General features: G+C 54.4%; 1 protein-coding gene and 1 long non-coding RNA gene across 6 annotated transcripts in view; both read right to left on the reverse strand.

Annotated features, from left to right (window-relative positions):
* Window positions 1-17,183, reverse strand: part of CARD10 (caspase recruitment domain family member 10) — a 28,888-nt gene extending 11,705 nt beyond the window's left edge. The window contains exons 1-13 of one of the 5 annotated variants that reach the window (XM_036866824.1): window positions 16,962-17,183; window positions 16,298-16,464; window positions 13,419-13,670; window positions 12,408-12,545; window positions 10,626-10,951; window positions 6,664-6,855; window positions 5,568-5,723; window positions 4,859-4,984; window positions 3,547-3,738; window positions 2,240-2,374; window positions 1,779-1,894; window positions 955-983; window positions 382-505 (exon numbers count right to left, since the gene is read on the reverse strand). In XM_036866824.1, the coding sequence (XP_036722719.1) occupies window positions 382-505; window positions 955-983; window positions 1,779-1,894; window positions 2,240-2,374; window positions 3,547-3,738; window positions 4,859-4,984; window positions 5,568-5,723; window positions 6,664-6,855; window positions 10,626-10,951; window positions 12,408-12,545; window positions 13,419-13,653 (1,769 nt within the window). In that variant the 5' untranslated portion in view covers window positions 13,654-13,670; window positions 16,298-16,464; window positions 16,962-17,183. Of the gene's footprint in view, window positions 1-381; window positions 506-954; window positions 984-1,778; window positions 1,895-2,239; window positions 2,375-3,546; window positions 3,739-4,858; window positions 4,985-5,567; window positions 5,724-6,663; window positions 6,856-10,625; window positions 10,952-12,407; window positions 12,546-13,418; window positions 13,671-13,841; window positions 14,007-16,297; window positions 16,544-16,961 lie in introns of those variants that run through there. The other 4 variants (XM_036866825.1, XM_036866823.1, XM_036866821.1 and 1 more) reach the window with 4 other exon arrangements.
* Window positions 17,184-19,246: 2,063 nt separating this feature from the next.
* Window positions 19,247-23,256, reverse strand: LOC118902260. The gene is made up of 4 exons (XR_005021536.1): window positions 23,031-23,256; window positions 21,006-21,132; window positions 20,076-20,377; window positions 19,247-19,861 (listed from the first exon to the last, which is right to left on the reverse strand). It is a non-coding gene; the product is annotated as an uncharacterized LOC118902260 (long non-coding RNA).
* Between the last annotated feature and the right edge of the window lie 2,874 nt (window positions 23,257-26,130).

Consider the following 26,130-nt stretch of genomic DNA (forward strand, 5'->3'; position numbering starts at 1 on the left):
GGAACCCCGAGCCGGGAGGACAGGCAAGCAGCACAAGTAAGAGCTACCATCTACCCACCACCTGCCTGGCAAAGTGGGGTGCTTTACTGCCACGAGTCCTAAACCTCCGAACACCACCTGTGGAAGACATCACTGTGGCCCTTCAGCCAGTGAGGAAACTGAGGCCCAGGGAGGTGAAGTGACCAGCCCAAGTCTCCCAGACGATAAGCGGTGGTGACAGCATATGAATCCAACGCGTGACTCTGTCTGAAGACCTTAATGGTCTGACAGCTGCGAGAGGCAAAGGCTTCGCTGCTGCTCCCTCCCACCTCGCCCCTGCTCACCCTTCTCCGGAATCCGAACCAGCCCCCCAGCTCCACCCACCCCAGGCAGCTGCAGTACCTGTTGAGGAGATCCAGGCCACAGCCTCTGGCCAGAAGGCCCTCCGGCTTTCCCAAAGGCCACACGCTGTCGGAGGACGAGGACGAGGAGAGGCCAGGGGACCAGGGCTTAAGCGTCACACTCCCTGGGGAGGAGGAGTGAGGTTTAGGGGTGCCAGACTGAGCAATGGGGTAGGGCCCGGGGTTGAGCCCCTCAAGCCCTGGGATGGCCCAGGGCCCAGAGGCCTGGGGACTCGGCAGGTTTGAGGCCCCTGGAACACGTTGGACTCACGGGGCTCAGGGCTGGGCCTGGGCCGGCCAGGGTGACCCTTCAGTTTCCCGGAAGAGGGTGGAGGGCGGGCTGGAATTGAGGAGCCCCATAGAGCACAGCCGGGACCAGGAGAGAGGACCAGGGTGGGCTCGGGGTGAGAGGTGGGAAGCAACTCCCCCAGGGCCTCCCAAGCAGAGCCTCCCTGCCCGGCCAAGGGACAGCAAAGCCTCAGGGAGGGGGACACAGGCCAAGGGCAGAGCAGACAGCATAGCCCTCAGGTGGGCCCCCAGATGAGCCCTCCCCACGGAGTCCCCAGGCCTTTACCTGTGATGTCCGACATGCTGCTAAAGGACCTGGGCAGAGAGAGGGCGAGAGGGGCCGGCACTGAGCACGGTGATCCTGTGCCTCCCAAATGTCCTGCAACCCCCAAGCACGTGCAGGCTAGACCCCGGGAGGGTCTCAGGCACGGTGCACTCGTGCCACCCAGTCCCCTCAACACACAGGACAAGAAGTTAACATCCTGACCTCTGCCCCGTTCTTCCACCTAGAATGCCCTAGCCTGTCCTTTAATGCCACCCCCTCCCGGAAGGCTGCCCTGACCTCTCACGCCTCATCTCAGCCTCACTTTCTACCTTTGTCATTCGTGACTCTGGGGTCTGCCTCCCTCCCACACTAGACCATGACCTCCCCATCACACACCTGTCATGGCAAGTTCATCCATCGGATCAAGCCCATGACAGGGGGATACATGCCAGGAGGCGTCTCCTGCCCTTGGTCTTGCCATCAGTGATATGGCTCAGTTTTTCTGGCCCCCATTTTCTGCTGCTGCTTGAATCTGGGGCCTGACTTTCTTGCTTGAGGTCCCTGACCCCTGGGAACTTCCTCCATGTCTCCTAGCCCTGAACCACCCAGGCTTCCCCCTGGATTAAGGATCTTTGAGGCTTGACCTCCAGTGACTCTCATGTCAAGGTGCTCAGCAGGGACTGAGCTCACTCTGCCCTTTGACCTTGCCTTAACCCCTGACCTCATTCATGCCTATGACTCCTGCAACCTGGGTTTCCAGAGCTCCAGCCATTTAAGGGCAGTAAAGGGAGGTGACAGCCTGGACCTGATTCAGGCATCAGGGATTCTGGGAGGAAGCTGTTTACCTCTTAGGGGGTGCGGGGTCCTCCTCCCGCTGCCGGCGGAGGATGGAGCCGGCGCTGGGGGGGAAGGGCAGGATGGAGAGCCGGTTGATTTCCTTCTCGCTGTCCGTGGCCTCCTCCTGCAAACCCACAGCAGGGCCTGGTCACCCCCACGGGACCTGCCCACAATTCATCGTACCTAGTTTGTGCCCATTTCACAGATGGGAACTAGGGCCCAGAGCCGAGGGGTAGGCTCTGCAAGGTTATGGACGTGTGAGTGGCTCCCCAGGTCTCCCGGCACCCAGGCCCAGGCCCAGCACAGAGCTGGCTCTGCGTGAGCTTAAACAAGGCATTTGGCCTTCATGGGCCTCGATTTCCTCTCGTGTGAAACCGAACTGTCAGCAAACTGGAGAGTACTCTACGTGTCAGTAATTCTACGATGGCCATCCGTACCCCCCATGTCCGGGCTAGGGCAGGTGTCTTACCGAGGTGTGGGGCTCAGATCCCCCCGTGACAGCCGCCTCCCCAGCTGTTTCAGGGCCTCCCAGCGGGGAGGGGAACTCGCTCAGGCTCCAGGTGCTGCTGAGGTTGGAGCACAGGGAATGGGAAGAGGCGCAGGCCTGGGAGAGGAAGGGGGTGGGGAGAGGTCAGCAGCCCTGGGCCAGGGCCAGCCCCCGCCATTTTCTCAACACCTGCTGGGAACAGGGATGCGGTGGGGAAGGAGGGCTGGATCTCTGCCCTTGTGGAGCTCACACCCTAGCGGAGGAGATAAGCTATAAACAAGCAGATAGATGAAGGAAATAAGGCTCAGCGGCCAGGAGAGCCAGGCAGGAAGGTACCCAGGGTGGGGAAGGCACTCAAAGGCCCCACCCAGCCGGGGGCATCAGAGTGCTTTCCAGAGAAAGTGTGGTTGGAATTGAGAACTCAAGGATAAGTAGGTGTGAAAGTTGGGGTGGATGGTCTAGGCAGATGGAACAGTATGTGTAAAGGCCCTGAGGCAGCACTGGGACACATTCCAGGAATTAAAAGGCTGAGACAGAGAGAACCAGGCTGGGGGGTGGGGGGCACCCTGTAGGGCCTCTAGGGCATGGTAAGGGGTTTTGCCTTTACCTAAAAGCCACTGAGGATTTTTAAAAGTCAGAAATCACAGATTCACGCTTCCTTTGTTCTATTTCTTCAAGCATTAAACTCAACTGATCATCTTTAAGCAAACCCAAGATAGGAAAAGGCAGAGTTCCAGGCAGAGATCTGAGAGCCAGTGTCTGGTTTATAAGGGATCTGGGGGCTCAGCTCCACTGTTGGCTGGCTGTGTGATCTTGGGCAAGCCTCTGACCCTCTCTGGGCCCTGTGCAATGAGGGAACTGGACTAGCTGGTCTCTGAGGGACTTCTAGGGCCCACATTTTGCATTCTAAGATGCTCACAGGCCCTCGGGCAGCCGGGCTTCTCCAAGTATATGCTAAGCCAGGCTTCAAACTATTCTTTATGCCCCAGGTGCAACCCCAGAAACTCAGAGACCCCCATGCTCCTGTCTTGTTCCCTGATACACCAACCCACAACTACCCGAGCTACATTTTGTCCACCCTGGCCAACAGGGCCCTCCAAGACTGGCATGTTCTTGACCTTGGGTGAGGGCTCCAGCCAAGACCCACGTATTTCCTCCCAGAACCTGCATCTTCCCAGGCCCAGCTGAGGACTCCCAATGGGTCCCCCATGTCCCCACCCCCGGCTGAGTTCTCCCACCAGGTCCCACCCTGGCCAAGAGCTCCAGCTTGGACTCCTGACCCTGCTCACCTTGAGGTAGGGGCCACCCTGGACCCGCTGCAGCTGCACCTCCAGCAGGGCCTTGGCACCCTCCAGGCTGGTGAGCGCGGTCAGCAGCTCGTCCCGCTCGGCCTCCAGGCCCCGGACCTGCTTCCGGTACTGGTCCTTCTCGATGAGGCTCTGTGAGTACTGCAGCTGGATCCGGTCTCGGCTCTGGATGGCCTGGTGAGAGAGGGCAGGGAGGGCGTTGGGCCAGCAGCTGAAGGAGCCACATGGGCTCAGCTGTCCTGGCCTCTGACCTCTCAGATGCGGGGGTGGCAACAGGAACAGCGGCTAACGTTTATTAAGGACTTCCTGTGTGCCAGGCCCTGTGTTAAATATCGGCTCATTTAACCTTCACACTAACTCTCCGACTTAGAGATTCTCACTATTCTCATTTTACAGACATGGACACCAAGCCAGCAGGGACAGAGTTGCAGAGTCCAGGCTCGTACCGTTTCCCCAAAACAACTTAAAACTCTTCTGTGGGACCCACTGGGTGCAGGGGTCTTTATTCCCAGCCTTCAGGGTTCAAACCCAGCCCAGTGCACTCAAAGTGCTTTTCCCCACAGTGAAGACCAGGGTCCCTGAGAGCTGGGCCCATGGCCAGGACCTGCTACCCATTGTCTCAGAGGGAGCTGGGGCCAGAGACCCACAGGCTGGGAGCAGGCAGGTGAAGCGCAGATTCCTGGGCCCACCCCAGACCACATGAATCAGAATGTCTGGGGACGAAGCCTCAAATCTGCGTTTTCACCAGGCCCTCCAGGGGATCCTGAGGCCCGTTCTCACGTGTACACTTCAACTCCTCTAGTGGGATTCAAACGTGGTCCAAGGACAAAACCTCCTGCCCTTCCCGCTGCATGGGAACCCTCACGCAAGGAGGGCTGCGGGCCCGGAGGAACTGGCCCGAAGTCCTCAGCCTACCCTATGGCCTCAGGAGATGAGGGCTATGGTACCCAGGGCCTGGAAGCCAGAACTTTTGAGTATCTCTTCATCAGTAAATATCTGTAAGTACCTCCCACTGTGTAGGCCTTGCCCTTGAGGCAGGGAGCACAAGGGATTCAGATGCAAAGGCCACCAGGACCAACTTTCATAACTGTCACAAGAGCCCAGTGAGGCAGGTGTGTTGAGGGGGCCGGGCTGGCACATCTCAGGCCCCCTGTCTGTTTCTCCTGGCCTACTTGCCCCCTCCTAAACTGATAAGTGTACTGTTCATCTCTGTCTGCAATTCCAGTCCTGTCTGCCTCTCGCCATCCTCCCCTGGACGAAAGCCAGGGCCGGGCACACAGCAGGCCGGGCTCACCTGGTCCCGCTCCTTCTCGATCTCCTCCAGCTGGGCCAGGACGGTGGCCATGCGGTGCTTATACAGGTCACAGTCCTTCTGCAGCGTCCGGTGCTTCAGCCGCAGGTCCTCCATCTCCTGCAGGTACTGTGGGCAGGCGGAGCGGGGTGGGACACGCCCAGGCCGGACCCCAGGGCTGGGGACAGGGGCAGCTAACCAGCTGGTGTCCAGCAGGTCCAGGGAGAGAGGCCTGAGCCCCAATAATGAGTGCCCACCTCCCCAGCTGGGTGGCCTGGGCCACTGACTGACATCACCTCACTGGGCCTCAGCTGCCTGATCTGTAAAATGGGGATAACGACCCCGTCCCAGCCAACCTGGGTCTCCCCATTTCAAGTGCAATCTGCCCCCTTACCCCGCTCTACTTGTTCCACAGCACTCATCGCCCTCTGTGACATGAAGTAACGGACTGCGGATTACGTGTATGGCGTCCTGTTTGTCTCCCCTGCTAGAATCTGCCCTCCCCAGGAGCAGGGACCTTTGTTCCGTTCACTGATCGATCTCAATACATATTTGAGAGCAAATGAATGCACAGTTCTTGCCACAGGACTTGGCGTACAGCAGATGCTGGGGGAAGGCTGGCTGAAGTACACTGGTGATGCCCTCCCCGCCCCCCCCCCAGGCTGTTAGCAAGAAGGCAGGCGCGAGGGGAGGGGGGAGGTGCGGACGCTACCTTGTCCCGCAGCTCCTCGGCCCACTGCAGCTCCCCCTGCACGGCGTGCAGCTTCTGGCACAGCTCCTGCCTGCTGTCCTGCGCCTCCCGCCAGTCATGCTCCAGGATGTCCAGGAGGATGCGCTCTGAGCCTGGGGCCCCTGGCCGGCTTGCCTCCTGCGGGGTCAGAGTTCACAGCTGCCTCAGCCCCTGGCTCAGGGCCCACCCTGAGTGTGGGGTAAGGGGGACAAACAGCCCTCAGCCCCACCCTACTAGCTCTGCCACCTTGGCCGAGGGCCTTGACCTCTCCGGACCTCGGCTTCCCCCTCTGTAGTGTGTGTGACGCCAACAGCCCTGCCCACCCTCCAGGGAGCATCTGGGGGTACAAATGAGGTAAGTGGATGAGGGCGTGCTCAGACAAGTTGGACCAGGACCTTATTCTTCAACAAGAACCAGGCCTGTTCTCTCTTGCTCTGGGCCCTACCTGCCAGCCAGGACAGCAGACGGGTAATATTTCCAAGGCCTATTCCCCCTGCCCCGACAATGGGTCTTCATAGGGTCTGAGCCTGGCCCAGGGAGGTAGACGGAAGGCTTAAGATCCAGCCCACAGACCCAAACCCCAGCCGGCACGCCCAACCCTGTGAAATACACCAGAGCCCCGGCTCCCTCCCCCACTTCCTATGAGGAGCAATGGCCAGGTGGCAGGCCCACACTGCCACTGACCTGCCGCAGGACACCGAGCAAGCTCCAGGGCCACCCAGGGGTCTCAACCTTTCCAGGGTCAGACTCCTCTACAAATCCAAGGAAAGCTGAGGCCCGCTCCCCGGAAAAATGCTCACACACAAAATCGGGTACACAGTTTCAGGGACTTTAGAGGCTTCCTGCCCCACCCGACCCCACCCCCCCACAGACCCCAGACTCAACACCTAGAGCAAGCTGAGCACTGAAGGCCCTCCACTCAGAGCTTAAGACAAGGGGCCAGCCAGGATTCCATCCAGATATCAGATCCCCGGATCTAGAATCCTCACTCTCCAGGCCTCAGGGGGACGAGTGAGCAGCAGGAGGGTCTGGCCTCCCCCCGACCCCCGGCACTGCCCCCTCCTCCGGCCCCCCGTACCTGCTGCAGGCCCTCCTGCAGCTCCTGCAGCGATGCCACCAGCCGCTGGTTCTCGGCGCGCAGCTCGGAAACCAGGTCCGCGCTGTCAGGCTCTTTCTCCTTCTCCTCGGCCCCGGGGAGTGGCCCCCTGGCCCTTCGCAGCAGTGTGCACTCTTCTTCCAGCCGGCTCACCTTGAGCTTCAGCTGGTCCACCTGGGGCCCAGGACAGGGGTCAGCTCAGGGAGGGGGCACCAGCCAGGCCAGAGAGGAGAGGTCCTGCTCCCACACTCCTGGGTGCCTCCCCGATTCCCAGAGGGGCCCGAGCAGGTGTCCTCCCCAGACGTGTCTAGGAAGAAGGGACAGGCTGGACAAATACAATGAGGAAGGAAGGGAGGCAGCGAGGCCAAGCCACCCTCCCAGGGGAATCTGCCTCAAGGACTTGTGGGTGGAGGGGCCGTATCATAACACGCTCTTCTGTCCCACACTTCTGACACTGAGCACAGGACCAGCATAACAGAGGGGGAGGAGGGCTGCACCAAGAACAGGAGGACCCAGGGGCTGGGCCCAGCTCGGCCTCTAACTCAGTGTGGCCTTGGGCAAGTCACAGCCCCTCTCTGTGCCTCAATCTCCTCATCTCCTTGTCGGGGGAAGAAGGAGGAGGAGGATTCTGAGGGTTTCACCCAGCCCAAGAGCCAGGATGTCCCCCTCTCACCCAGCCTCCCCACTCAACATACACTCACGGAACACATGTGAGTCTCGCCCTCCCTTAAGATATTCCTACCAGAGCCTCCACTTGGGAAGATTATGAAGTTGGTTCACCCCAACACGAATTCCAAGTCTGGGATCCAGATTTCAATTGTACCATTTTACCCTCTGTCATCCTGAGCAAGTCACTTACCTCCTCTGAGCCTCAGTTTCCCCATCAGTAAAATGGGCCCATTCAATACCCCTGCTCCACCACCTGCCTCCCAAAGTCACTGCAGGAATCAAACAAGACAGCAGGTGGACGGAGGCCTTTAAACTATAGAGCTGCTGAGGGTGTGACAGTGGCTATCTTTACAGCTTTAAATAAAATCCTAGGACCCCAGCTGTCACCAGTTCAGTGCGGGCAGCCAGAAACTGGCCAAGGGTGCTGGGTGGGCGGCTGGGTGGTGGCCGCCTGGCAGACAGCAGATATGCACGGCCAGTTTGCTGGATTATGAATGCACTCAGCCGGAGTGATTTTCCAAATTCACGCGGGGTCTGGTGTCCAGCAGGTCCAGGTGGCTAGACCTGTGGTGGCTAGACAGTGACAAGAGGAGCAGCAGGTGGCAGGCCACAAAATGAAGTCACTGTTGGAAAAAGGGCACAATGACCTCTGGGGCTATACTCAGGCATGCCGACATCTGGTGCCCTAGGAGTGCCCTGGCCTTGCTTGGAAAGGACTTGCAGCCCCACACCCCCAGAGCCTGGCATGGCACCCCCTCCTCCACGCCGCCCCCCCCCCCACACACACACACGCAAGGGTCTGGAGGCTGGGTCAGGCAGTTCCACGAATTAACAGCCCACTCCTCCTCCGCAGAGGACTCAGAAAGAAATTCATGACTCTCACATTCCTTTCCCCTCACAAAACACGCTTTGTGAACCGCCGGAGAAAGACAGCTAGTTACAAGGGCAAATGTGGTCACACCCTCTCCAGCAAACTGCAGCCACACACCATGGCCTCCCGCCCAACCCACGGCCAGCAGGCTCCCGCGATGAGCTCAGGGGACAGGGCACCTGGGAGTCTCCGCTGCACGCCAGGAAATATGGATGCATTTAATCCTGGTGTACAAACTCACTTAGCACAAAATTATAGCGTTCGTTCCTTTAAGTTTATGTTGCTTAGAAATAACAGCTCATTACATTTGCACCTTATAAAGCACAGTATTAAATCACAGCCACTACACACCTGTCCACAGGGGGAGGGAACCCAAGCTGCCGAGAAAAGCACCATCAGCTGCTCTGTTCATTTCCATCGGCAAAGCCTTTGTTAATATGTTGCCAAAAAGCTCCAGTAAGTTAAGGCAAATGTAGGGTGGCTACATTTAGAGAAAAGCTTATCTATTAACTGAATTTCACCCCTTACCCTCTGCTAAACTGGGAAAAAGCAGCTATTATCTGCCTACTGGCAGATCGCCATACCCCTAGGGCCATACTATGTGCACCTACAGCCGAACGGCAGACACAGAGAGAACCTGTGACACCTCTTCTACATCCCCCTACCCAACCCCAGGAGACTCCAGACAGCTGCACACACACACAGGGCAACCCCCACCCCAGTCACATGCACATATCTGCCACCTAAGGGGACCAAACTCAATCACACGCAGCCCAAAGGTGAGACAAACCGTGCGGGCCACAGCCCCTCCCAACACCCAGGGGGGTCGGTGGCCATCGTGCTGTCCTCTCTGAGCAGGCTCTCCCCACCGGCCCCCACCCCACCCCACCCCACTCCCAGCAGTGCCCAGAGCAAAGTCAGAAATGCTCAATCTTCGAACCCTGGGAAAGTACTCCAACCAACCTCTCTGTGCCTCAGTTTCCTCATCCATAAATGGGGATAATAACAGAGTTCCCCCCCAACCCCCATTCCAATGGAGTTGCTGGGAAATTAAAGGAGTTGATGGACGGCAAGCCCAGAGGACCATGTCTGCTGCACAGGAGGTGCTGTCTTGCTGTGATGTCATCTGCATCCATGACCTTGCGCTTCAAGGATGAGGAAGCTGAGGCTAAAGTAGGCCTGGCAGCCTGGGCCCATCAACCTGTGGCCTCAACACCCCCAATCAGGACTCATTTCCCCAGACATCAAACCCCCAGCACGCACGGCCGCAGGCTCCAGCGCACCAGTGCACCCGCACTGACAGCCTCACACGTGCCACCCATCATCCACGGGCACCTGTCACCCCCTGGGGTGCTCCAGCCACAGCTGAGGCTCATGGGGTCAGGGGGCTTCAAATCCCACAGTCAGAATCCCCCCTGTGGAACCTCTCTGGGTATGACTGGGGAGAGCCTACTGTGTGCCGCGGGCATTGTCAAATCCTTGGGACAACTCTCTGCAGCAGTAAAATCCCAGCTTTCTCCCCATGCGAAGCCCCAGTAAGGAACCAAGAAAGAGAGGCTCCGTTTCTCAGCCGGTAAGAGGCATGGCCTCACTCGTTGATGGAAAAGAATTGGGTGAGATTTCACCTGGACAGGAGCAAACATAACAGCATCATGGGGCGGAGGCCAGCGTTGGAGCCAGGTGGACCTGGTTCAAACCCAGGCTGTGCCATTTCCCAATTTGCAGTCTTGAGCAAATCCCTTTACAATCCTAAACCTGTATCTGTATTTCAAAATGAGAACCTGGTGCATGGTGCCTTAGTGAGATTACACGACGGGATGCATGTAACCCGCGTTACTTGCACAGAGTAGCACTTAATAATAATATCAACAACAATGGCTAACGATAATCCAGGTTTTGAGCACTAACTCTGTACCAGGCACTGTACATGTCTTAAATCCTGTGACTTAAACTCAAGGAATCCTCGTAACCCAAGGTTGCTCTGGCTCAGCACTTGCTGACATTTTGGGCTGGACAATTCTTGGTTGTGGAGGGCCGTCCTGTGCAATTAGGATGTTTAGCAGCATCCTGGGCCTCTACCTACTAAATGTCAACAGCACACTCCTGGTTGTGACAACCAAAAATGTTTCCAGACATGGCCAAATGTTTTTTTTGCGGGGGGGGGGGGCAAAATCGCTCCCAGTTGAAACCACAGTCATAATTCAATGAAATAAATGCTCCCATAATAAATCAACACTCCCATGTTACAGATGAGAAAACTGAGGCACAGGGCAGGGAAGGGACTTGCCCACAGTCCAATATGCGACAGATGGTGGCTTTGGGACACCGGCTGTCTACCATATGACCGTCATTTTTTGCAAAGCTGCCCCTTTCCCACGGCACCCCCCATCTCCCCAGGCCCTACCGCCAGCTGCAGGTCCCGGCTGCGCAGCACGGCCGAGTTCTTCTCCTCACTGAGCTGTGCCAGGCGCATGGCAATCATGTAGTTCTCGTCCTTAAGCCGCAGCAGCTCCAGGCTCCCCGCCTCCCAGTCCTCCCGCAGCCGCTGGCAGCGCTCCTGAGCCTGCTGTTGCTCCCGCAGCCGCTGCTCCAGCCCTGCCCGCTCTTCCTCCAGCACCCGGCCCCGGGCCTGCAGCTGCTGCTCTCGCTGCAGCTGGCTCTTGCGAGCCTCCCTCAGCCGCCGCACCTCTGTCATCAGGAACTGGGTCAGGCCCTCGGGCCCCTCCTCATCTGCCAGGGGCAGAGGAGAGAAAAGTCACGTCGGGCAAATAAAATCCAAGGGGATGACAGACTGCACAGAAAAACCCAAACCAGAAGAACACTAGAAGGAAATATTGGAACCAATTTTTACAATTTGGGGACAGGGAAAGCCTTCCTGAACAAGGCACAAAATCAAAGAGCTATAAGAGATTTCTAAACGATGACAGATATAAGAAACAAAGTTAAAAGACAAGCAACAGAGTGGGAGAATATATAACAAATATAACAAACGACTCAGAGCCACAACATACAAAAAGCTCCTGCAAATCAATAAGCAAACAACCAAATAAAAATGTGGGCAAAAACTATCAATAGGCAAATTCCAAAACAAAAATGGCTGGTAAACATAGGAAAATACGTTCCAACTCACTAGCAATAATAACAATAATAACAATAATAGTAGTTCCACTAACAATTGACTTTATTCTTTGGCCTACATACATACATTAATTTATCTAATCTTCACAACAACACTTAAGATAGGTACTATTTATTGTACCCATTTTAAAGACAGAAAAACCAAGGCACAGAAATGTCAAGCCATTTGCCCAAGGTTGACTAACTAGTAAACTGTGAACATCGCTCAACAAAGTACAAACTTAAAACAACAACATTATTTTTCACATATCTGATTGCATAAAGTGTTTTTAAATGATCCCCAGGATGAATGAGGGTACAGCAAAATGGGCACTCAAACACTGCTGGAGGGATGTATGCTGATTTAACTTTTAAAATACACACTCTCTAAGAAATTTGACTTCTCAGAACCTCTCCTCCTGAGACACACATTTGCACAAAGATGCACCTAGAAGGATGTTCCCAGCATTGTTTGTAATGGTGCAAACTGGAAACAACCTAGATGTCCATCAACAGGGGATGGGTTAAATGACCAGCACGTCACTAATAAACACTACGCAGTCATTTAAAACAAGCGTAACAGATGTGGAAGAAACACAAAAATCAGTTGTTCTGAGAAAAAGTGAAACACAGAGCAAGACATGTAAGATGATTCCCGGTGTGTATGTGTGTGTGTATAACTGCAAAGAGAAAGGAAACTCGTCAAACTGATACCAGCAGAGCAGAGCTGAAGAAAGAAGTAAAGATCTTTCCTATATATTTTCAAGTCTCCTGGAGTGTTTTAATTTTTTACAGAAGAAACTGTAAACTGGTACATGCCTGACACATCTTTGGGGGAAAGAGCTGCATTAAATGTGTGGGCTCTGAACTTAGACTATAACTGCATTAGAATCACAGCCCCACACTCAGCCTGCTGGGGGGGCCTTGGGCAAACCGGTACAGTTCTCTCTGTGCCTCAGTTTCCCAATCTGTTCAACAGCGACAATGGGAGTGCCTCCCTGACAGGGACGGGGTAAGGAACCTCTGCACTGGTATCCGAGGCGCTGGCACCCACTGCGGACCCACTCACCGAGGATCATGGAGCAGCGTTGGGCAGGTTCTTGGCCCGTGAGCAGCGTGAAGTGCTCGGGGTAGTAGAACTCCAGGGCTTCCAGGAAGGCCTCGTAGCCCCTCTTCCCCCGGCAGCGCAAGATGTCCATCAGGCGCCCTGGGAAGTGGGGCGAGGGGGCGGGGGGAGAAGCGGTGCCCAAGGGTCAAGGTGAGGGCTTCTCCCCGTGCCTAGTTGCTTTCTCCCCCTTCCCCACGCCCCGCCATACTCCAGGGCCCACGTTCTCCAGATTTCTGAACCGGTGACACACACAGGGGCCTGACTCAACACATCAGCGGGGAGAGCCCATCTGCCACAGCCAGGAAAGCCAGGACCCACCCCTCCATGGCACCCCAAGCCGCTGCCTGCGCCCCCCCCCCCACAGATATAGGGCCAGCAAACGCAACCTGCCTTTTCAATGGCACAGGGAAGCCCCCTCCGTCCCCAAACGCAAAGAAAAATATTTCTCTCGTTGACCAATGCCTGAATTCCACCATTAGACCCTCATCCCTTTGCCAGCTCTGTTCAAAGGCACAACGTATGGGAGAAGGCACCCTCAGAAAGCTGAGATGGGTCTTGAGCACTTGAGGAAAACGCGCCCAGGAGTGTGTAGCACACAGAAGTCGGGGGCGGGAGGGGGGGAGCAGCGAGAACCGAAGAGATCAAAGGACACAGGAAAGCTGCCAAATCCACCAGCTGTGACCGGGAGGTCCCAAGCCCAGCCTGCACCGGCAACTACAGCCAACCCCTTGCTCTAAGGGGGGCCCAGGAAATGGGAGATAAATCCAGACGCGGTCTAGGCACCGCAGACACGCTGGGTCACACTGTGGTTCAGGAGGAGGGAGGATGGTGGGCACACCAACCATCCCACTCTACCGATGTGGAGACCGAGGCCCCGGGGATCGGAGCCCTTGGCCCGACGGTCCCGAAGAAGGCCCCAGGGAAGGCCGGCACCGCCCGCTCAGGCCCGACCCCGCGCCCCCCACGGCTCACCGGTGCGGTTGACGCGGCACGGGAAGCGGTAGGTGCTCAGCACCTCCTCCTCGTCCTGCTCGTCGATGACCCGGCATTGGCGCAGATACGGTGTGAGCTTGGCCGGGTTGAGGGCGCGCGTCAGCCGGTGCCGGACGCCCTCGATCCGCTCCCACAGCGCGTCCTCCTCCGCCTCGGAACCGGAGCCGGCCCCAGCCTCCTCCTCGGCCTCCCCTGCCTCGGCCCCGCCCGGCATGACCGCGTCTTCGGGGTCTGCGGGCCAGAGGCGCGCGGGGGTCAGCGCGGTCGCCGGGGGCGGGGTGCGCCGGCCGATCCCAGCACTGGGCGTCGCCCGCAGGACCAGCCGCCCGTCGCCGCCGGAACCCCCCCTCCCGCGCCCGGTCCGCCCGGCGGGTGCCCGGCCCCCGCGCCCCCGGGACTCACCCCGCACGCCGGAGCCGTCTCGGACTCCCGGGTCAGCGCTCGGGCGGCGGCTCCGCCGGCGCAGGGGGGCGGGGTCCGCGGCGCCCCTGGCCCCGCCCCCGGCTCCGGCCCCGCCGCCGCCCGGGCTGCCCCGGCCTCCCCACATCGCCGCCCCGGCCCGGGCCGAGGAGCGTCCGGCCGGCCAACCACCCGCACGTCCGCCAGCACGCCCGGCTCCCCGCCGTCCGGCCACCGCGCGCCTCCCCCCGCTTCCTGTTTCCCGCCGGCTCTCCCTGCCCTGGCTCGGCGGGGTCCCGACGGCCCGCCCACACCTGCCCGGCCTCGGGGCCTGGCGGCGCGGGCGGGACATGCAGGCTCTCACCCTCCCGCGCGCCGCCACACATCTTCTCGCGTGCGCGCGGGGCACGCGGCGTCGGCTCCCACGGCGCACCGCGCGCCCCCCGCGCCCGGCCCGCGGCTCCCACCTGGCACCTGGCGCCCACCTCGACACGCAGCCTGCACGGCGGCCAAACGGCGCACATGTCACATCAGCAAGAGGCACACCGGTCACACCGGCACACGACGTCACACCCCACAGCACACACGTCTGAGTACACCAGTGTACTCAGAGCTCAAAGGTCCCACACAACCCACATGTCACACCAACCCTGTGCAGCTGCCACACACCCCGTCACAATCTTATCTCCTCCGTCTCTTAGGAAATGACCATGCAGTGTGGGGCAGGGCTCCCATGCTTCTGAGAACTCCCCCAGATCTCTCCCCCAGAGCTGTCCCAGGGTCAAAGCACTTCTATGGCCCAGCTCAGCTGTGGGCCTACTGGGGCCCGTCGTGTGAGAGCACTGCCTGGGAGCAGGAGATCCTGATCCCAGCCAGGCCTCTGACCTGCTCCTGACCCGGGCGAGTGCTTGCCCTCGCAGGCCTCAGTGTCCCCAAGTAGACTGCCACCTCTGGCACCTTCCCTCAAACTAAAAGGCAGCCCCTGGGTGGGCTGCAAAAGACAGAAGTATGGATGCGTTCTCAGAGATGGGAGTCTGAACTCTAGGGCACCACTGCCAGATCCCCTTCTACCTAAAGTCTCATGGCAGAACACGAAGACCAGGGATCCATTCCCCATAAAGGGTGTTCCTCCAGATGCTAGACCCAGAAATGCTTGGGAGTGGTTCTGTGGTCAAGTCAAGGAAGTCTGAGAAACGCTGCCTCCATATTCCCCCCTGCCACCTTGGGAAACTCGTAGTCACTTATCATGATAAAGTGTGCACCCATATCTGCTGGCACCGCAATAGCGTCTCTCCATGGGTTAGAAACTGCCAGTGGGGCCTGCTGAAAGTGAAGAGCGGAAGGGCAGGAAAGAGTTCTAAGCTCCCCAAACTCCTTCCATACCATCTGAACTAAATGCCATGTGCATTTGTGTTATTTATCCAAAGAAATAAAAGTTTTCAACAAATGAGGGCCCTGAAAAGCCCTGCGATAAAGAAACTGGTTTAACTTTATAAATCCTAGTGTTGTTTCCCAAACTTAATTAACCATGTTTTGTTTTGTTTTGGAGATCACCAGTTTACATGGGGGGAAATGCTTTGGAAGTACTGGATTCTAGTGCAAATTCCTCAGTTCACAGAGGAGGAAGCAGATGCCCAGTAGGGCAAGGAACTTGCCCAAATTCACACAGCGAGGAAGCAATGGGACCAGGCCAGAGCCCAGCCCCTGGCCCCTCTGTCTCCTCACCCAGGCTCTGAGCCCGGGCACACACCAGGCCTTCCTCCCAGTGGCCCCAGGTGCCCTCGGCTTCCTGTAATCCTCCCGCCAGCAGCCCTGTTCATTGTCAATATTTTTAACTTGGCCAGGATAATGGGATGAAAGTCTTTGAAAATCTTTCTGTGGTTAATTATTTCCTCATCAAGAAGCCTAAGCAGGGCCTGGAGATAAGGCACAGAAACCAAGGGGCCTGCAGGTAAGTAGACAGAGAAGTGATGGGACACTAACCTGAGCAGGGGGTCGCTGGATGCCCAGCAGTCCTGGAGAACCTGCAATCCCATGGGCACCATGCTCACATATTCACATGCAGTTACACACACCCACAGACACACTCACACACACTCACCCACAGAGGGCATCCAGCCAGGTGGGAGACAAGGGGGCACACACCTGCCCTCCCCACAAGGCATAGCTTCCTTGGGCGTCCACAGCACCGAGGGTGGAAGAGTGCAATTAAACATCACCTCCTCAGGATTTCCCTGGTGGCACAGTGGTTAAGACTCCGCACTCCCAATGTTGGGGGGTGGGGCGGGTTTGATCCCTGGTCAGGGAACTAGATCCCACATGCATGCTGCAACTAAGAAGCACACATACCACAACTAAAGGAGCCAGCGAGCCACTACTAAGGAGCCCACCTGCTGCAACTAAGACCCGAAGCAACCAAATAAATAAATAAAATAAATATTAAAAAATAAATAAATCACCTTATGTCCTCTTGTGGATTCTGCTACATTCATCTCTCTACAGCCACACCAGGAAGGCAGGAACTGAGGCAGGGAGACAGAGGGTCTAGACCTCGCATCAGGGGCCCTGGGTCTTAACCCAGGCTGACTGCCACGAGTGCTGTTCTTCTGAGCCTCAATTTCGTTGTCTGAAAAGGCAGGTGATGAGTAATTCCAGCCACACCTAGAGAAGAAGACTGTCTAGGAGCAGAGAAAGTGCCCTAGGGACTTTGGGGCACATTTGACCTTAGTTATGTCTCCTTGGACAAATTCCTTCCCTTCCCAATTTCTACATCTGTAAAATGGACATAATGGTCACCCTCTGCAGGGACTGCCTCTGAGCTACAGTTCCTTTATTTGTGAAATGGGCACTGGGCAGTCAGTCCTCTTCCTGCTTCAGAGCAAAGCATGTCCCCATATGGCAAACCAATCCATGTCCCACCACCTCTGACCCTGCCGGTCCAAGCCACTAACCTGTCCACCCGCAGGGCGCTGGACTACAATGCACTCTGCAGCCAGAGGGATGGCTTTAAAAACAGTTAATACCCTCCAGAGGTTTCCCACCAAACGGGAATATAAAACAAGTTGCCCCCCAGACCCTGCCAGCTGCCCCGCCCCATCTCCTCCCACTGCCCCCCTCACTCACCAGCCTCATTCTGTTCCTGGAACCGGTCAGCTCTTCTCACCTCAGTGCTTTCATTCAGCCTGTTCCCTCTGCCTGAAACGCTTGTCCCTCAGCTCCTGGCATGGAGGACTCCTTCTAGCTATTCAAGTCTCAGATCAAAGGTCACCTCCCTTGGGACTTCCCCGGAGGTCTAGTGGTTAGGACTTCGCCTTCCAGTGCAGGGGCTGCGGGTTCAATCTCTGGTTGGGGAGCTGGGATCCCACATGCCTCGCGGCCAAAAAACCGAGACATGAAACAGAAGCAATATTGTAACAAATTCAATAAAAACTTTTAAACTGGTCCACATCAAAAAAAAAATCTTAAAAAAAAAAAATTGGGCTTCCCTGGTGCTGCAGTGGTTAAGAATCCACCTGCCAATGCAAGGGACACGGATTGGAGCTCTGGTCCAGGAAGATCCCACATGCCGCGGAGCAACTAAGCCCGTGCGCCACCGCTACTGAGCCTGTGCTCTAGAGCCCGCGAGCCACAACTACTGAAACCCTCACGCTCTAGGGCCCGTGTGCCACAACTACTGAAGCCCGTGTGCCTAGAGCCCGTGCTCAGCAACAAAGAGAAGCCACCGCAATGAGAAGCCCGCGCACCACAACGAAGAGTAACCTCCGCTCACCGCAACTAGAGAAAGCCTGTGCACAGCAACGAAGACCCAATGCAGCTAACAATAAATTAATTAATAAATAAAATTCATTTTTTAAAAAAGTCACCTCCCTTGGGACAGGAGCATCCACACAGGCAGAGCTCCCCATGCACGGTTCCCATGCACCCCCTCAAGCCACTCTGTGCTGTTTTCTCCATTGCATGTTTTCTCCATCAGACATTTCCCCATTCTTCGATTACTTTACCTGTTTGTTGCCTGCTTCTGCTCCAAGAACAGAAATGTCTTCGTCAACAGGAGTGGGCTGGAATGTTCCAAGAACAGTGAGGATGAGGTGTGGAGTCGGACAGGAGAGGAGATTGGAGAAGGCAGGAGGATAGGGGAAAGGATACAGAGCAGAAGGGCCATACAGGTTATTGTCAAGACTTTGGCTTTCCCTTTTATCAGTAGTAATACAGGGGGCCCTTGAGCAACACAGGTTTGAATGGCACAGGTCCACTTATTTGCAGATTTTTTTTCAGTAAATATGTACTACGGTATCATCCTTGGTTGGTGGAATCCAAGGATGCGGAACCTGGGATACTGAGGGCCAGCTGCAAAGTTATGAGGATTTTCAACTACACAGGGGTTGGCACCCCTAACCCCCATGTTGTTCAAGAATCAACTGTACCAGATTGTTATTGTCTCCCCCAAACCAGCCTCAAAGCCCACAGAGGCGGGCATCTACTTTTTCGTTCACCCCTTCAGGGAGGCCCCCAACACTGGCACCTTCTCTGTTCCTCTTAGGCGACTTCTGATTGCATCCCAGGAATCAGAGCCTTGATTTCTCTCTTCTCTAGACTGGAAATGTGGGTGCATGGTGGACCTGGGCTCCCCGACCCCAGCCCCTAGGCTGATCTCACCTTGTCTGGCCATCTCTTCACCAAGAGCAGGGCCTGGGTCCCATCGGTGCATACGTGGCAGCACCCAGCATGGGACCTGGCACACAGTAGGTATTCAGTAAGAGACTGGTGAATGGACCTGGCACTGGGGAGAATTCCTTTTGATGGGATGCACGACACCAGAACCAGACCGCCCCAGGGTTCAAATCCTAGTATAACACTTGCTTGTGACCCTGGGCAAGTCACAATTTAAGTTTTCTCTACCCTTCATGTGACGAGCCTAAATGCACATGATCAATTGAATTCATCTAGCAACATCCCTTTCTGTCCCATTGCCCAGTGTCCCCCTAGGGTCACTCTGTGCAGTAGGCCAGGGGGGACCTGCTTCCCTGGGACCTATTCCACGGAGATGGGGAAGGAAGGAGGAGGCTGGGGAGTCTTTTGTGGCCAATCGCAGGAGTCTGGGCCAGAAGGGCCTTTAAGACTATCACCTTTCATTAGCTGTGAAAAGGAAGGAAATCCTACCATTTGCAACACCATGGATGGACCTGGAGGGCATCACGCTGAGTGAAATAAGTCAGACAGAAAACAACAAGTACTGTATGATCTCACTTATATGTGGAATCCAAAATAACCGAACTCATGGAAACAGAACAGATAGGTGGTTGCCAGGGATGGGGGCTAGGGGCATGGGAAATGGGTGAAGGGAGTCAAACTGTACAAACTTCCAGTTACAAGATAAGTGCTGGGGATGTAATATACAGCAGGGTGATTACAGTTAACAATACTGTATTGTATAGTTGAAAGTTGCTGAGAGAGTAGATCTTTAAAGTTCTCATGGCAAGAAGAAAACAATTTGTAGCTATGTGAGGAGATGGATGTTTACTAAACATATTGCGGTAATCATTCACAATATATACATGTATCAAATCATTGTGCTGTACACCTTCAACTAATGCAACATTGTATATCAATTATATCTGAATGACACTGGGGAAATAAGACTACCATTTTACAGAAATCGGGGCAACTGAGGCCCGAGGCTTTGGTGGCCTGGGTGAGCCCTGGGTTCCCCAAAGCAGGAACAGCTGGGCACCCTGAGGCAGAGGAAGGAATGGCCTGCAGGAACCACCCTCCAGCATCACGTGATTGAGCTAGAGACTCCACAGGGGTCAGGAGGAGAATGGGTGGCCTTGTCCCCCCTTCTCTTTCCCCCATGACTACCCTCAGCAGCCTCGGCAGCAGCGGAGCAGAAAGGCGACTCACCCTCATCCCAGTTCAGATCAATTACAGAGAGATTTGTGCCTGTCTGAACTTGGGCTCCCAGGGGCTGGGAGCTGGGAGCTGGGCTGGGCTGAGGGGTCCCATTCAGGAGGTCCAGGGCTGGGCTGAGAAAAGACAGAAGAAGCAGCCGGAAATTGAAGCTGAGCTTCTCTGGCCCACCCCTACCCCCAACCATGGCTGTAGCACCCTGCCACATCACAGGTCCTCTCTGCCTCGGTTTGCCCCTCTGTACCACAAGGTAATTGGAGGGAGATGTCCATCCCAGCAAGTCACTGACCCTCCTCCTGAGAGAAGATGGAGACCCCAAGGGGGACACACCTGAGGGACACAGCAGAGACTGCCATGGGAACACGAGCCGCCTGCCAGCTCTCCAGGGAGTGCATCCAGGAGAAGGCAGCCACTCAGGAACGCTGCCTGGGGGCCCTGAATTCCACAGAAAAGCCCGCGGAATTGCCTGGGCTGAGTCAGTAGGAAAGGGCGGGCCAGGGGACCTGCCAGCTCTGAGTCACTTGGGCCCCACTGGCTTGCGTGCCTTCCTCTGCCGCCTGCCAGGACCAAACGCAGGATCCTACAGACCCGGGTTCAAAGTCCAGCCCGGACACTTCAGTGAGGTCATGACCCTGGGCAGTGGAGACAATAATGGTTGTATGTCATTAAATGAATGGCTTTATGGAACGTGCTTGGCACAAAGTTGGCACTCAATAACAACAATAGCCAACAGTTTTGAGCACTTGTGTATGGGACATATTATACAAACAGTTTCCAAAATTAGCTCCTTAAAATCTTAACAGGGACTTCCCTGATGGCGCAGTGGTTAAGAATCCGCCTGCCAGTGCAGGGGACACGGGTTCGAGCTCTGGTTCAGGAAGATCCCACATGCCGCAGAGCAGCTAAGCCCATGTGCCACAACTACTGAGCCTGCGAGCCACAACTACTGAAGCCTGTGCGCCTAGAGCCCGTGCTCTGCAACAAGAGAAGCCACCGCAATGAGAAGCCCGTGCACTGCAACAAAGAGTAACCCCCGCTCGCCGCAACTAGAGAAAGCCCGCGCAGCAACGAAGACCCAATGCAGCCAAAAATAAATAGAATAAAATATATAAATTTTTTTTTTTTTTAAATCTTAACAAACAGCTAGACATGTGGAGTCACAAGGGTGATGTTGTTGGTGCTGTGCTAAGCATGGAGGGGAGAAATCTGCCCACCACCCCCCGTGTGACCCTCCTTTCCCCCTCCCCCAGGCCCACCTACCAGCACAGTTCCCTGCACAGTCTCCCTGCACAGCCCTGTTTGGTGCCCTGGGCCAACCACTTTAGGTTAAGTTGCTCGCAGTGGTAAGAAGAGGGAGGCCTCTGTCCAGGGGCATCAAAAACTAAAGCTGAGGAAGAGGCAAGAGAAGGAAGGGCAGTTCAGGCAGAAGGAATAGCCAGTGCAAAGGCCCAGGGGCAGGAAATCTCACATTCTGTTCCCAAAGGGCCCCTCATTTCCCTCACCTGCTGGGACTTGCACCATTCTGAGCCATCAGTGCTGTTCCCCATAGTCCCCATGACTCAGACACCACCCCAGGGGAGGAGGTGAGTTGTGGGGCGGTCCTGCCGGCAGGCTGGTGAATAATCATCCCACTGGCGTAGAACTCAGACCCAGGCAGGGCGCTGAACTCCTCCGTCTCACACAAGCCCAGGGGGCAGGGCCTGTTAATATCCCAGGCTGGGTGAGGAAGCCAAGCCTCAGGTAAAACCACAGACAGAGCTGCCTGTCCCAACCAGGAACTTGTTGACTCCAACACGCTCTTGGGAGAATGAGCAATCTCAGTGTGGACAAGAAAACCCGGTTTAAATCCTACTCTGCCTCTCATTTGTTACCAGACTTTGGGGAGCCAAAACCTCCTTTCTTGGCCTCATTTTCTACCATCTGTGCAGTGGGGGTGGTCTGATGAAATGAACCTGCATCATGGCGCAGGCTCTGGAGCCAGATTGCCTGCATTAAAACCCCTCTCGTGCCTCAGTCTCCTTATCTGTAAAATGGGGAGGAGAATAGTACCTATCGGATAGGGCAGTTCTGAGGATGAAATAAGTTAATATACGTAAAGTGCCCTGCACATAGTAGGCTTTCAGGATAGTGATGGCTGTTGCAATCCATGAGGGCTCTATCTGCTGGGAAGATCCTGCCTGCCTCCCTCCTCCCCCACCTCCACACTCATCCTGCCCCAGGTCCTGGCACACTTGGACCCCACAGAAGCCTCTGCACTGGTCCCATGTCTGGCTGGAAGGCTTTTCCCTCCCCTTTTCTTGTAACTGGCTCCTCCATATCCTTTGATTCTGGCTCACATGACCCTTCCTCAGAGAGGTTCCTTTGTCCACTCTGTGGAAGGGAGGTCTTCCACCACCACTGTGTGCTCTCATGAAGATCTATCAACTCTTTGATGTATTTGTCCACTTCCATCCTCCATAGAATGTAAGGCCCTGAGGACAAAGATGGCATCCACCTCCTTCATCATTTAATCCCTAGCGCCTAACTCTGTACCTGGCACACAGCTGGTATTCCAGAGATATGGGCAGAATGAATGAATGAATGAATGACCCCTATTAGGTTTCAATGCATCTTACACACTGAGGAAGTTCCCAGAGCTCTGAGAGGATAGGACCCCGGGGCCCGGACAATAATAATAATTGCCAGCATTTCAGAGTGCTTGTTGTCTACCAGACCATTCTGAGTGCTTTCCATAGATTAATCCCTTTAATCCTCACGACAGACCTGGGAAGTAGCCACGATTACTACCCCATTTTATAGATGAGAACACTGAGGTTCCAGTTAAGTACCTTGCCCAAGGGCACCCAGCTGGGAAGTGGGAGCTCTGGAATTTGAACCCACACATAGTCTGGTCCTGGAGTCAGCTTGTTTTGTTTTGTTTTGTTAACAGACTTTATTTTTTAGAGCAGTTTTAAGTTCACAGCAAAATTGAGTGGAAGGCACAGACACTTCCCATATAACCTCTGCCCCAGCACAGGCATAGCCTCCCTCATTGTCACCATCCCCCACCATCAGCTTGCTTATAAACACTTGCTTATAAACTGTCCAACACTGCAAACAGGAAGGTTTCCTAGAAGAGGCAGGGCAGAAACTGTGTCTGGAAGAGGGGAGCGGATTCCTGCACCACAGACAGGGAGCTGGTGCGTACAGTAGGGAACTGAATGCACCCAGATGTGGCTGGATGAGTGGCAGAGAGAGGGCCTGGAGAAAGCCCTGGGGAATAAAGTTACCAGATGTTCCACTCACCTAATGGCGCGTATCAATCCACCCCAAAACGCAGCATACAACGACAACCACCACTTATGTAGCTCATGAATCTGCACTTGGGTGGCTCGTCTCTGCTCACATGGCGTCAGTGGGGATCAAAGACCATCTAGAGGCTGAGAGCTGGGGCTCCTCAGGCACCTCCCTCTATCTTTTAGCGGTCTCACTGCATGGTCTCTAAGCGTCACGGCCTCAGGGCAGCCAGCTTCCAACATGGCATGTACAAAGAGAGCCAGAGGACTCCATCGCCCTTTATGACCTGGCCTTGGAAGTCAGCCAGTGTCACTTCTGTCACATGCTCTTGGTCAAAGCAGTCACAGGCTCGCCCAGGTTGGGGGCGGCCACGGGGGCGTGGGCTGTACCTCTTGATGGAGGAGTGGCAAAGTTCTGGAAGAGCATGTGTGGGGTGATGAATACTGTGCTAGACATTTTTGAAAATGTATTCTGTCACAGCAGGTGACTGGGGCTGGATCAAGGTGTCAGCCAAGGAGCCTGCTCTGTCTGTGCGTGGCAGACTCAGCTCTAAGTCCTGGGTCAAGTGACCGTATGCCTCAGACCTTTTTTTAAAGCTTTTAAAAAATGTTTACTTAGGTATAAAACACAATGAAGTGCACAGATCTTTTTTTTTTTTAATTTTATTTATTTTTGGCTGCATTGGGTCTTCATTGCTGCGTGCGGGCTTTCTCCAGTTGCAGTGAGCGGGGGCTACTCTTTGTTGCGGTGCGCGGGCTTCTCATTGTGGTGGCTTCTCTTGTTGCGGAGCACGGGCTCTAGGCGCGCGGGCTTCAGTAGTTGCAGCACTTGGGCTCAGTAGTTGTGGCTCACGGGCTTCGCGGCATGTGGGATCTTCCCGGACCAGGGCTTGAACCCGTGTCCCCTGCGTTGGCAGGCAGATTCTTAACCACTGCGCCACCAGGGAAGTCCAAGTGTACAGATCTTAAGTGGGAGCTCAGTGGATTTTGACCAATGTCTGCACCCAGGTGACCATCACCCAGATCAAGACACTGACCATTTCCAGCACCCAGTCAAGACCTCCTCCAGAGGCAACTACTCTTCTGTCCTCTGTCGCCGTGGATTAATTTCACCTATTTTTGTTCTTCGTAGAAATGGAATTATCCAGCATGTGCTCCTTGGTCTCTGGAGTCTTTCATTCACCACGTCAGTGAGGTTCTTCCACGTAGGTATGTATATCTGTAGACTGTTGTATATTTGTAGATTATCCAGTCTTGTTACTGAATAGCATTCTGTTTCGTGGATATACTGTTTAATGGGCATCTGGGTAGTTCCTGTTTAGGGGCTATTACAAATACTGCTGCTATGGGAATTCCCTGGTGGTCCAGTGGTTAGGACTCCATGCTTCCACTGCAGGGGGCACGGGTTCGATCCCTAGTCTGGGAACTAAGATCCCGCCTGCTACGCAGCACGGCCAAAAAATAATACTGCTACTGTGAATATTCATGTGCACTTCCCCTAGTAAACATGTTTGTGCATCTCTGTTGGATTCACACCCAAGAGTCGGCTTGCTTGGTCATGGGATCGGCATATGGTCAGCCTCAGTAGATCTACCAAGCAGTCTTGCCATGTGCTTGACCATTTTCCACTCCCACCGGTGGTGTGTGAGCAATCCACACACTCACCAACACTCAACGTGGGCAGTTTCATTTTACTCAATCTATTGAAGGTAAAGTGGAAACCAGTTTTCTGAATGAAATCTCACTACGAGCCACCGTTTCTAAGACAGAACAAAGGCGAGATGAAGTGAAAGCAAATACTATGTACAAGGGGGAGCCTACAGAAGCATCTTGCTATTGTTTTAGTTGGTTTTGCTTTATTTTCTATGTTTATATTTTTACTGAGGTGATTACGTATTGCTAAATTAAAACATAAAGCATATATGAGCCCTTCTTGAAAAAACTGTGAAGCCCTTCCTGCTGGATGGCAAGCAGCTAAGAGGTGACTATAAATAAAGGAACTCAGAAATGGAGGAGCTGAGGTGAGTATGGAATCCACTTCGGTAGAGAATTAAAACTAGACAAGCAAAGAAGTTATGGCGAAAATGCAGAATTTAAATGCTATAAACTCCAACAAAGCAAAAAGAATATGAACAATAATAACTGGGAAGTGGGTAGGAGGGGAAGTGGAAGAAAATGTAAAGGAGCGAATTTATCTTTTATTTCAAAGAGGTGATACAGGATGATTAAATTCAAACATGTAGTTTTCAAATAATTACTCCAAATATTTCAAGTGAAAGTTAAGATTGTCAGACTAGATAAAAATAACAAACCCAACTCTACGTTACTTACAAGAGATATGGTTTAAATATAAGAACACAGGGACCTCCCTGGTGGCACAGTGGTTAAGAATCTGCCTCCCAATGCAAGGGACAAGGGTTCAAGCCCTGGTCCGGGAAGATCCCACATGCCGCAGAGCAACTAAGCCCATGCGTCACAACTACTGAGCCCACGTCCTGCAACTACTGAAACCCATGCGCCTCGAGCCCACGCTCTGCAACAAGAGAAGCCACCGCAAATGAGAAGCCCTCAAACTGCAGCGAAGAGTAGCCCCCCTCGCCACAACTAGAGAAAGCCGGTGTGTAGCAACGAAGATCCAACACAGCCAAAAATTAATAAATAAATAAATACATATAAGGACACAGAATGGATGAAAACACAAGTGTAGAAAGAGATATACCACACAAACAATAACCAAAAAAATTTGCTGTAGCTGCCCCAGTGTTACAGAGTAGACTTGAAGATAAGAAGCAGTACTAGAAATAAAGGGGACATTTCAATCAGGAAGATATCATAATCTCAAATTTGTATGTACCCAATAGCAGTGGTTCAAAATAGAAGCAAAACTTAATGGAACTAATAAGAGGAAGAAACACATCTGTAGTCATGGTAGGAGACTTTAACAAACATCTCTCAACAATTTAGGTGAATTTAGCAAAGTCACTAGAAATGGGGTCAGTATACAAAATCAACTATATTTCTCTCCCTTGGCCACAAATATAAAACAACATTTTAAAACAGAAACTATTAAACTCCTGGAAGATAATATAAGAGAAAATTTAGATGACCTT

Source organism: Balaenoptera musculus, chromosome 10 (assembly GCF_009873245.2).
Source record: "Balaenoptera musculus isolate JJ_BM4_2016_0621 chromosome 10, mBalMus1.pri.v3, whole genome shotgun sequence".
Classification (NCBI taxonomy): Eukaryota; Metazoa; Chordata; class Mammalia; order Artiodactyla; family Balaenopteridae; genus Balaenoptera; species Balaenoptera musculus.